At 34.6% G+C, this 12773-nt stretch overlaps 1 protein-coding gene across 1 annotated transcript in view; it reads right to left on the bottom strand.

Annotated features, from left to right (window-relative positions):
- The window catches only part of LOC147071096 (dynein beta chain, ciliary-like), a 103559-nt gene that overhangs the window by 78117 nt on the left and 12669 nt on the right, over positions 1–12773 (bottom strand). The window contains exons 10-20 of the mRNA XM_085948683.1: positions 12118–12309; positions 10569–10703; positions 8402–8535; positions 5913–6102; positions 3840–3941; positions 3371–3524; positions 2919–3120; positions 2683–2779; positions 2481–2589; positions 2251–2357; positions 1526–1646 (exon numbers count right to left, since the gene is read on the bottom strand). Of these exons, the coding sequence (XP_085804809.1) occupies positions 1526–1646; positions 2251–2357; positions 2481–2589; positions 2683–2779; positions 2919–3120; positions 3371–3524; positions 3840–3941; positions 5913–6102; positions 8402–8535; positions 10569–10703; positions 12118–12309 (1543 nt within the window). The remainder of the gene's footprint in view (positions 1–1525; positions 1647–2250; positions 2358–2480; positions 2590–2682; positions 2780–2918; positions 3121–3370; positions 3525–3839; positions 3942–5912; positions 6103–8401; positions 8536–10568; positions 10704–12117; positions 12310–12773) is intronic.

Here is a 12773-nt window from a genome sequence, read left to right as displayed (position 1 = left end):
CGCTAATTTTCTGGAAGGGACAAAACGAATATTGCATAAACATTAAACAACAAGATCCTGCCACAGGTAATTCATTCATTATGAACATCATTACTCATTTTGAATTGAGAAAATGAATGGTTGACGTTTTTTTGTTTTTATCGGCGGTCATCGTCTACAGCGCTCTATTCCTCTTTCTGTCATATATCCCATCCCCACACACTTACGATACATTCGTTATTTTTTATTTAACAACCAAAATATTCACTAGAAATAATTTATATGGCAGAACAACGTTTGCCGGGTCAGCTAGTGTAAATATATAATTGCATAGGTCGGTCCTTAGGCTTTATGCGCCACATATAATATTATCGCATTAACCGACTAACCTCATCAGGCGGCGAGGGATGCCATGCCGATAACCTCTGATTTTAATCGATTTACAATGCTTGAGACCACTGTAGCGAGAGAATGCCTCATCTGATCGGGGAAAATCTGGTGTCAATTTGTGCGTAAAAAAGTTTCCCCATGAAATGCTTCCCATGCTCGGCACGTCAAATAGTCAAATTATATTTGGGAAATTTTGACACGCGTACGTAAAAAGATTTGCCAATCCTGGTCTAATACATTGGGTCATTGCTCTAGATTATGGGTGGCCAACCTTTTCAGCAGCCGGGCCAGATTCTAAAAATGAGATTTCCTACCGGGCCGCACAACCGATTTTTTTTTATTATACAAAACAAAAAGAAATATATATAATATATTAATAAAATATAACAAAAATGAGAATCAAACATTATAGATTAGACTTTTTTAAATAATAAAAAATAAACAAAATAATACTTATAAAAATAATAAATTTTAGTGAGAAGTTTGATTTTGTGTGGCAGAACTAAGTGAGGTTGTTCCTACACGCAAATAGTTTTCCAAATGCACATCAGTGATTCGTGTTCTCACTCGGGGCTTCATCCGACTAAAAAGCTATTCACACGTGTAATCACAAGCGAGATCACCATTAGAACATGTTTTGTAAAACTCTTCCAAACCAACCTGATGGAATTTCTCCTTTAACTGTTCATCGCAACATATTTCACAATGTTCCATTTGTAAATTTCCCGGTAATAAATTTACGTTTACTGATAATGGCGTTGCAAATACAGCAAAAAGCATACGGTACTTTTTAAAATCCTGAGTTAATATCAAATCTCAATTTGCGAAATTAGCACATCTAGCAACAGCATTTGATATTATTTTTATTTTCTCACTGCTCCACCGGCCACAAGTTGACACCCTGTGGGCCGCGGATTGGCCACTCATGCTCTAGATCAAATACACATTGAAAAAACAATATGTGGTATTTGTTATATGTGGGCATCAAATCCAAGCATTTGTCCGTTTTACTAATTTATTCACCGTGTGGGTGAATTAATAATTTAGTGTAAATGGGTTACAACCGAACTTCGTAATAAAAACTGTATAGTCATCTTGTGAGATGTACATGCTCCGTCTGGAGTGGAAATTGTGAGAGAATAAAAATAGGACTTACTTGGCTCCTGTAACTGAACTATAACTTCCATAAACGGTATATTTGGGCCACGGTCCATATCCATACTCGTTACAAATACCCTTAAGCTTGTGGCTATGGCCCCAATTACTGCATCACGTGCCTAGAAAGATAATAACCCTTCTATAACTCAGAGGCATAATTCGCACCGTGAGTGTAAAACCAAGACATGTGCAAATTTTTCAATTTCAAGATAAAATACGAAACAACTGCAAAAGTCGTGAACTTGATAATATAAAAGTGAATTAACTGAAAGAACATGCAATATAATGTAGATATAAACCAAATATTATGATTTTTTTTTAGAAACTCTATTTCTCCTAACAAAACGAAGACTTCTAACTCTAATATCTCCAAAATATGTCTTTTGCACATGTCTTGGTTTTACACTCACGGTGCGATATGGATAATATATGCCTCGTATATAGTATTGATGTAGATTAATTTAAATAAAATATAATAAATAGTATGAACAATCTTGAATATCGTTTTTTACATTGATGTAATTTTAATAAAATTTGATATTATTGATTGATTAATTTTTTTGTAATTAATATTATCAATACCTAATTAAACGATTTTTTATTCAACGAATATTAATAATTAAGACACAAGATTTAAGAATGTACATATAATTTAACGACAAAAATGTTTATTTGTTTACGAACAGATGTATTTTGGTCCGGACTAGACATTATTCAAAATACCTGTGAATCTATATATAGAATGTATGAAGGCCAATGTTTGGTTCGGAACAGCTGGTCATCGTCAGAATCAACACTTTCCGTTCTTTCCAGAGATTTTTTTTCTTCGTCTAGAAATATCAAGCATCACACCTTTAATATTAAATCCATTACTCTGAGCATACTGAATGTATTTAAACGAGACATTGATAAAACTGCTATCGAAATATAGGTATTAATTATTATTACATCACCTGGAATCACTACACTGATAACTTCCACGTTATCATCCAATTTTTCTTCCTGAATATCCTTTGATTGCTGGGAATCAGAAGAAACTTCTAACGGATGGTTATCATCAATCTAAGAAAATAATCAACACAAAATATTAAGAAATTATTCATAGTTTGTTCAAAGAAAAGGGTAATAAAAAAGATTCAATATAAATAAATATACCTTTTTAACTGCATGACTTTTAGGCTTGAAAAACAGCAGACGATTTTTCTCTATCATTTCTATAATACTGGCAAAAGCAGCATTAATTTCTTCAATTCTAAAAAAAATATGATAATAAATTACCTACCTATCATAAACACGCAATATTGGAAAAAAATCTTTATGCTCTATGGTTTACTAAATTACATTCATATTCAAATTTAGAATATTTTAAAAATAACAGCACAGATTCAAACCTTTTAGCATTCCTAGTATGATTTTCGTCCATAGCTAGAAGTTGTAATTTCCCGCCTTTTACAGTACGGTATCTGTCATACAAAGGTAAATTTCCCCAACTTCTGATCTTCTGAAAGACTTGTTTCATATTTTGCTGAGCAGCTAAAACACGCTGCTGTAGTTCATTGATAATCATGAACACTTCCTCGGAATAGGCAGAAACTACATAGTGAATAAATACATAATTATAATATTATTTACAAGGCTACACTAAGTAAACTTCCAGAAATGGACTCCACTACTTCACTTATATATAGGTACATGGCACTATGATTCATAGGACTGAAAGAAATGGTAACAGCTCAGAGTGGTCTTTATCCACGCTAAGGATGTCATAGATAAAAAGAATGCTCTATTCCAACATGATATAGAAATTTCTGGAAACTTTTCGAATATATATTTAATTACTTACTGTCGGCTGTCCAATCGATTTCGAATATCCCCTGTTTAAGAAGCTCGTCAATTTTGTTGATCTCTCTTTCTATGAGTGCTACTTCAGACTCGTGGCTGCCTTTACGAATGTTATTATACCAATTAATGGCCCTGTTTAATTTACTTATTTCATCCTAAAATAAAAATTTAATTCCAATAAAAATATATATTTTCTTCTTTCAACCATGTCCAATCCTAATAAGATCATATGGACCTCCACAGAGTGGAGGTTTGTATTAACAGATTTTGTTTTTACGAGAAATGGATGTTAGCCACTTGCTCAACCTATTAGGTCCATACTCTGATTCATACACAAATTGAAAAACAATATGTGGACTTGTCAGACCCAGGATTCGAACCTGGGACCCACGACGTTATAGGGTGACGATTAAGCCACACTAGATATGATTTTTAAAAATGAAACTAGTAAACAGTGCGTAATAATCAACCTGTAATACTCCATTTCGATAGTAAAATTCCAGCCCGTCTTGTGGAACACCTTCCTTCTCCAGAAACAGTAGATACCGGATCTCTCGTAACATTAGTGCCAACTAAAAAATAACAGGAACCTTTTGGTAACTGAGTCACGAAACGGCGGAACATATGAACACATCATGTGGTCATATTTTAACAGACTTTTATGAGGATTTAATATTAACTATTACGTTTAAACCCTTGGGCTAACACGAAATTGATTGGTTAATTGATAAAATTGAGAAAACTTGGGCAGATTGTCAAATCCAGCAGTGGACTGAGGATGGATGATTATGAAATTGTAATTATTTAATTTACGGGTTTATTAGCAACAATAATTGTCATTGGATAACCAGAGAGTTTGGACAATACCTAGACGGAGCGCTATGAACTTTTATTATTAGAACACTTGAAAGCATTTTTGGTTAAACTGGTGGCCACAAAAATTTTATGTTTTGTAAGTTAGCGCATTGAAACATAGCAATATTGTTTATAGCTACCGTCTTTGGCTATTGATGTTTCGGTAATATACCCAAGACTTTCTATGTACAATAATTGACACGGTCCGTCTTCCACGAACAACATTGAAATGCAATAACTGTGAAGTTTGCTGCAAGTGAATCTGCAATACGAAATGAGTTGCAGCTAATTTAATCATTAATATTAGTAGTTTTTTATAGAGGTTTTACCCAACTGTACAACTGACACATTATTGTATATGCTCATATTTAGAGCATAGACAATAGAGAGACAGAAATGACAGTTGTCTAGAGACCTTCAATATATGTAGAGGTTACAAAGGTACTGAGCCCTTTCCCAAATTATCAAGTTAAAGGGATCATGATAAACGTGTAAAATATAGTTTAATATAACTTCATGCTATCTGCCGTGTAATACCACTAGTGTATTTGTGCCAAATAAACAAAGGACAAAAACGATATTAATACCAACACGCGTTTTCCTTGAACATTGCCCATACAATATATACAGAACTTGGTTATTACGAGGAAGATGGGACCGACGGAATTTGCTCATTATAAGCATTACTCATTATATCGTTATATAGCATTTTTCGCACCACGTTCTATTTAAGCATAGAACATAAAAAATCTGAAAACCATCGTAAAAATCCCTGAAACAAGCATGGCATTCATAAACTACAAAAGAAGTTGTTTATTGTAATGAAGTGCTGCGCCGCCGGCGCTGGTAGGTACCTACTGACTTCACAAAGCTTGGATTTTTTACATGCAATTTCAACCATATGTGAATACCGGAAACTTAAAAAGGCGTAAATGCCATTTTCAAAAAAAGAAGGTCGATGGGAATTTTAAAAAACACTCAAACATTCAATTCATACAATTCATACAACCAAAGCCATCTTCTGGAATTTTTAAGAATTATTTCCGGGCACCAGTGGCCCATCAGTCTTCTGTAGGACATTGACCTTGGCACATGCTATCCATTTCCTAAATAAAACCATTTTCATAATTTCTGGCACTTACAGCCTTTTAAGTTGCCGGTATTCATGTGTGGATACTTTTTCAATGTTGTCAGCGAAAACACCAAGTAGGTACTTAGACACTTAACTAGTGTCATAAACGTAATCCGATCCAGGAGGCATCGGTCTAGTTAACTGCCCGGTTGGATTTTATTGTGTAAGGTCGAAAATGTTGTTTTTAAACAATCGACACATTAGCAGTTTTGCTCGGTATACCAGAGAAGTAGCTCGTTATAAAAGTGAATAAATGTATGGAGAAAATCATAAACTAAAATGTCAATGAATGTTTCCTCATTACATCCGAGATCTCGCTATTTCGTGATCGTAATAACGTTTAACGAATAAGTTCAACAGTAGGTATATACAAAAGAAACCGTCTGAATATAAAATAATAATAGGGGTAGTTAACTAAACAAATAACAACCACTCCCCTTATACTTTTCCTGCTTCACTTTCATATATTTAAGCTCCATTGCCTAAAAAAGGTTTGCTTCGTTTTGTCTTTGGTTTTTGATATGTGTACTTTGCAATGTGCAAACATTATTCATACCTGGTCATCAAAGTTCAGCTTCAAGAGTGTCCGTTCCTTCTTCAGAAGAAATTTCTTTAGATTTTCCTCACATACTTTTGGAACACTCGTCACCCATTCGTTAAATATTTTATCCTCCAGCTCTTGCAGTCTCTTGAGGATATTTTCATATTTTTTTTGAAGTTCAACAGCTTTTGGTGATGTCACTATTCTGTTGATCAAATATAGAAATATATGAAAATATATACTGACACAAAGATTTAACTACCATAATAGGGAGAGTAATACAAACTTTTTCACAATCGATAAATTTACAGCATGGACAAATGAGTTGCCTAAAGTTTTGAAATAATCGCTAAAAACCACCAAAACACTGTTTTTTGTAATTAGAAGAAAAGTATTGAACTCCTTTGAATATTAATGAGTGAGTCGATTTACATTTTTTTTTTTAATATATATAACACTCCTAAGCCTGCAGACACACAGCACACTATAAGAAATAGAGCTCCCTGATTGGTTAGAAAGGACTTGGTGACAGAACTCACTATATTCATTGAAAAATGTGTGTTATGACACCAACAGTCAACGTTATCAACGATTTTCACATGGTTTAAAATGACTTTTGATACCCAACTATTTTTCTTGATATAGATTAATGCTTTTAGAATCACTTGGTATATTTAACTAAAAATTAACAAAATTGCAAAGTGTGAGTTATGACTCTAGGCGACTCAAATGCATGCATGGATAGACTCACAAGTCTTCAAAAAAACTATTACTAACTCACTATTGTAAGAAAATTCTGAATCACTACAGCACTACGCATTATAGCATCTCCTTTATAAATTTGAATTATTCGAGATTGTAGCCTCTGGTAGGCAAAGTATTCGCCTTAAATGAGTTATATAAGTAGATTTTTCTTTTTATTTATTCCTAAATAATGCAGCAATCATAAATCAAACAAAAATTCAAAATAATTGCAAGTCAGTCAAAATTAAATAAGCATACTGATACACCCCTGTTACAGGCGGGCTTCTCCCGGTGTAAAATAATCATTTAGTAGTCATAAGTCGAAACGTAACCCTGACCTCTAGAAACGGCTTCATAAAACATCTAATCTGATTCCTTGCTCAACCACGTAAGTATTTTTTATTCATAAGTAAAGGCCTTCGTCCGGTGTGTGAAAATCACATATTGGGCGGAGGTGTAATTAAGATAAATTTAATTTAATTTAAAAGGTGTAAATGATGATGGATGAAAGAGATAATTTTAAGACTAAATATAAGTATTCATATATAATAAATTTTGCCGCGCTTGCCGGCAACGTTAAGATCTCCACGCACTTGCGCCGGGGTGGTCCTCGTGATTCGTCAAATCAAAAGCATCACGCGATAAAATTTGGCCAATCACGAGAGTCCTTTTTGCTGGTCGGCGTAGGTACAGGAATTTGAAAAAGAAAAAGAAAGTTAGTAAGCGTCCTTTGTAAACCGTGTACGGACCTGCGTAACTAATTGTGAAAACAAAATATGTAATGGACTATAAAGTAATGTTGTCCAACCAAATATTAAAATATATAACGCTAAGACCGCACGAGGAAGACTTAGTGTTTTATTTAATTTTACCAACATATATAAATCCTTTTTTTATCTTTTTTTGTGAATCCGGGGTTCGATGCACACCTGAGCTAGCCGCTGGAACCCCGGGCATCTCAATACTTATAAAAAACATACTATTTTTTTTTTATTCAACAAAAAATTCACGAGATTTCAGAATGTACATTCTTTATTGAACATACATAATTCGGAAACACCACAGAAACATACATATTAGAAAGTCTTGAAAAAGGGAATTTGAAAAACTTCAGCCGCAACGTGCATTTGGCGAAATTGGTAAAGCACATCGACTGGAATTCGATGGGTATGGGTTCGAGTCCCATGGGGCACTAGGTTTTTTTCTAATAGATATGTTTCTGAGGTTTTCCGAATTGTGTAGGTATGAAAAAAAAGCAATTTAAAATATGTTATTTGTCAAGTAGATTGTATTATCACATCAAAACGAATAAAATTATCCATACCAACTGGTTCATACAAGTGATAGACCTGTTTTCTTTGACACTTTTGAGCAGCCTAGCGCTTCTTAATACCCCGATAATATGTATGTAAAAGCGCAGTGGGATTTTTAATTCCGTAAATGGCTACTGGCCTATAAAATCGTGGGTCCCAGGTTCGAATCCTGGGTCTGGCAAGTACAAATATTGTTTATCAATTTGTGTATGAGTCAGAGTATGGACCTAATGGGTTGAGCAAGTGGCTGACATCCATTTCTCATAAAAAAAAAAAATTGTTAATACAAACCTCCATTCTGTGAAGGCCCATATGATCTTATTAGGATCGGACAGAATCGGAAAGAAAAAATGGCTACTATAATTCCTTTGGTCCTAACCAAGATACTATAGTCCTACGGTCGTTAATAAATTGTCTTAGGTAAGTGAATGTGAAAATACAACTTACGGATCGTCGACTTGAACAAATTCCGACATGGGCTGACATATCCGTTGGCGCAGTTTGAAAATCCACCACAACATTCCAGCAACGGGCGGAAAATATGCATCAATCATCGGACAGTAATTCGACTTCCTATGGTGCTGCATAAAAAAAGACAATGTAAGTAAATTTAAAACAAAGAATTAATTCTGTATTTCAACAATCCCTATCTCATAATTTTGGAGTCTGTAAAATATCCCATCGCAGGATGGATGTAATGTTTCATGATACTGTTTATGGTTGACCTATTTTTTATAAATCAATGTTTACTATCAATTAGTGGCAACGCAACACACAGGCCCGAGAGAAGTGGAATCAGCTTGGAGATGCCTTCATCCAGCAGTGGATAGATTCAGGCTGATAATGATGATAATTTAATGTTTCTAATGAGGAAACGCTTTACGTGGCTCGGACATATGTTCCGGATGTCGCCAGAGAGTGCGACACTCTCTTGTGACCTGTGCCTCAAGGGTTTTATCGCCGTGGCCGGTCTTCTCTCACCCTGCAGCGGTGCTAAAAAAGTGATCTACGCACTGCAGGTCTGGCATGGCGGGAGGCGCGAGAGTTGACGATGGACCAAGGGAAATAGCCCGAACTTATGCTTGCCCTATACCCCAAAGCTGGGGCGTGACAGGGTGAAAGAAGAAGATGAATTGGCCACTAATCTTTATTATTTTCAATTCTTTGTTTAATTACCCAAAATAACTATTCTTTCTGCAATGTGGCATGGAAAGGTGCATATTGGTACAGACAAATGGATCAGGAGCTGGGTGATAAAGGTAGCCAATCTGATGAAATGGCAATGGGCCGAATATATCACTCGGCGAGTGGATGACCACTGGACAAATGCATGCATACAGCAGTAAACGACCGCAATACTGCCCTAAAATCTGATGAATTGACATATTCCTCAATATTAACGGAAGTCCATAGCAGTAAAAAACTAGGAACCGAGAAGAGTTGAAGGAGGTATGAGAGGCCTTCATACCTTCAGTAGTAGACCCTAGCTGCTGATGATAACTGTTCTTTCTGTTTTACTTTGCATTTCTTTATCCATTGTATAATATGGCATAATGGTTACAAATTATTATAGCACATTATTTTTACTGAATATAATTACAAGATAAAAAGAACTTTTTATATACAAAGTTTTTAAATTTTCTGTTGAATCATATAAACCTGACTTGCTAGCTTAAACGATCTAAAAAAAATTGTACTTGGTAGAAATAATACTGAAATGTCATTTTGATTTCCATAGTAACGCACGTATATATTAATAATTTAGTTGCTAGGACCATCCGCTTAGCAACCAATAATGGTGTCGAAATAACTTTTCATACAAAACAGAATTAACTGAAAATGAATTCAATTCTACTTAAAGATGGCTAAAAGTATTAAAAAAATGCATTGGCATCGTGTTCTGATATATTCTAAAAGTTTCAAATGTCTAGCTAGTCGGGAAGTTAGTTAAAAATCGATTGCAAGATTTGTACCGGACAAATAAGAATACGAGCTAAGAAAAACATTGTAAAAAATTATGCGGAGACAGTGTGATTATTAGCCATTCACTCAAATCTCATTTAAAGAGTGGTGTGAAAAATAGAGGTAATCACAAAAACCTGTAAAAGGATTATAATGCGCTAATTTCCAAACATCCTTTCTACACCTTCCCAGACGTGTAACAATAACATTCTCAACTAACACCAAACAATTAAGTAGAGTGTCAAATTAGTATCTTACAAGCCGTCAGTGCAAGAAGTACTCACAAAAGCAGGAACATGTACCAACCCTATTTCCAAACATCCACAAGTTCACACCCACTGAGTGTGTGACTCTATTCTACTGCAATGGTCTGCGCGTGATAACCTACTTCGTGTGTCAACAAGTGTGTGTGTAAAGTGGGCGTCCACTAGCCTGCAGTCCCAGTTATGTCAACATTAAGGTTAATGCATGTGGTACCCCACTTCCGCCACTCCTACCCTCAATACAGTCCACTATCTAACAACCAGCATTTCATTATCAATAACATACTGATACCAACAAACAAAACAGTAGCCTATTTAACAGTAAACAGTACGTATCAATCATTTGGAAACATTATCTTCATGTGGTAATATAAAAACAAATTTCTCACATATATTCCATCTTCCAATATTTCCTCAGTTTGAATGAGTTCACTTTCCATGAGTATGACGAGGTCTTCGTATTTTGGCTGAAGCTCCAAGTGTATCCGAGGACGGTGCGCCAAGTCGCCAATTATTTGCAACAACTGAAATCAGTTATTTGTACGGTGTAAAGCTACATTCCATTGGTGATACCAATTGGAAGATTTTATTTTAAAAACAAAATAAATCATCTTGAAAACCGGTTGTATTTTTTTCAAAACTATACAGATGCAAAAAAACATCTACTATATGTTCTAGAATTAAAATATTTCCATGTTCTAGGACACGGTCATTGAAATTGCATACTTTTAAATCTCCCGTTACTGTAATGTCACCTTAGGTTACTCAGCTCATTAAACTGCAAATATTTCAGTTAATATGCACTTTTTCATCATCATTTTTCAGTTACCTAGAATGATCAATGTTACATCTAATTAAAACGTTATTGTCTTCAAAATCGATAGCATTATCCAGTAAATATATATAATTGATAGATATCTGTCAGATTTCATTTACCTATCATAAATTATAAATACACATTGCGAACAGAGCATCGCATCCATTACGAACAAAACAGATAGTAGATCTGAAAATATATGCGACAAAAAGAGACATACTCAATTGTGAGAAAGAGATATGAAAGTAAGCGGAGAGATCAAGATAGTTTTATGACTTGTTGACTATAAGAATTGCCTTTTTGATCATTTTATGTATAAAACAAGTAGCAAATACAGTAAAACCTCATTAGTAAGAACACTGATAATTCGAAATTCGCCGTAATTCGAAATTTTCCCGAAAAAAAAGACCCTTGAACATTATTGTCATATAAAACCATACCTATAATTCGAATTTCGTAATTCGAAATGATTCCAGAGTCCCTGGCATACAAAAATATTTAATGAATCATAATAAAGTACAGTATTTCATGAGCCAGTCATTGAAAATTGTGACAGACTTTTCTTAAAAAATTAAAAATTACTTATTTTAAGAAGGTAATAAAAATAATCCTGACATTTTATGACCCAATTCGGTAGGCATTCTATGATCGGAAACAAAATTAATGAAAATAATTTTTTTTTTTTCAAAATTTTAATATTTTGCCCCCATACATTTCATAATTCGTAATTCGAATTTTTTTTCTATTTTCGGTCCCATGGAATTCGTATTAACGAGGTTTTACTGTAATGATGATGAAACCTTATTAGACTTATGTAAGTTGCCAAAATAGGCATTTCCCTTTTACCTACTGTAATATTGTCAATCTTACAGTAGGTAAACGGTACCCCAAAGTGACATCACCGGAACAGTCAGTATTTATTAGCATCGTAAAGGGAAGGTTAAACTCTCTTCTCTATACAAGCATATAACACAGATTTTAAGGAGCAATGATAAAATACTTTCTGTCAAAATGAATCATTTGTAATCTTGTTTCATAACTAACTAACTAACTTTAAAACATAACAAAACAGTCCATTAAAACCCACAGGTTGGACATCACTGTTATAAATCATAGCATACCTTGAACATATTTTCCAAGTTGGAGGAATCAGTGAATGCTTCGCGGAATAATTTCGCCAAACGCCTATCGATGTCGGACACTTTCAGCATAAATTTATTGTAGTCATTGACGAATGTGTCGTCTTCTGTGTTCAACGGATTGTATTGTATCTGAGAAATCTTTTGATATAGAATTGTATATTTCTCGTATATCTAAAACATGGAATAATAATATTAAAATAGCATAGTCATGAAGATAGCGATGACTTGGTTGATTCTGGCTTTCATCAATAATTTTCTATCTGTATCTAACCATTGTAACTGGTTGGGCCATTTATATTTGCATTCATTCTTACTTCCCACCTCCCTCAAATCCCAGTATTATTCCCACAAGACGAAGTGACCGGTAGTTACTGGTTACTAATCGACCGTAAGTGTGAAGAACGGGAGTCACTTCAAGACAGCTGTCGTGGGTGGTCAGCTCGAGAGACATCAAGAAAACGGTTGTGTTACGGGCCCGTTAAAAGCCTAGCCGTCGTTAACTACCGAGTGATTCAAAAGTCACTTCAAGACAGCTGTCGCGCGTGGTCAGCTCGAGGGAGATCAAGAAAACGGTTGTGTCACGGCCCTGTTAAAAGCCTAGCTGTCGTTAACTACCGAGTGATTCACAAGTCACT

Source organism: Rhyacophila brunnea, unplaced genomic scaffold, assembly GCF_057557595.1.
Source record: "Rhyacophila brunnea isolate RB1 unplaced genomic scaffold, BYU_Rbru_1.0 scaffold_20, whole genome shotgun sequence".
Classification (NCBI taxonomy): Eukaryota; Metazoa; Arthropoda; class Insecta; order Trichoptera; family Rhyacophilidae; genus Rhyacophila; species Rhyacophila brunnea.
The sequence above is the reverse complement of the archived record's forward strand: the minus strand, read 5'-3'. Positions and strand labels throughout refer to the sequence as shown.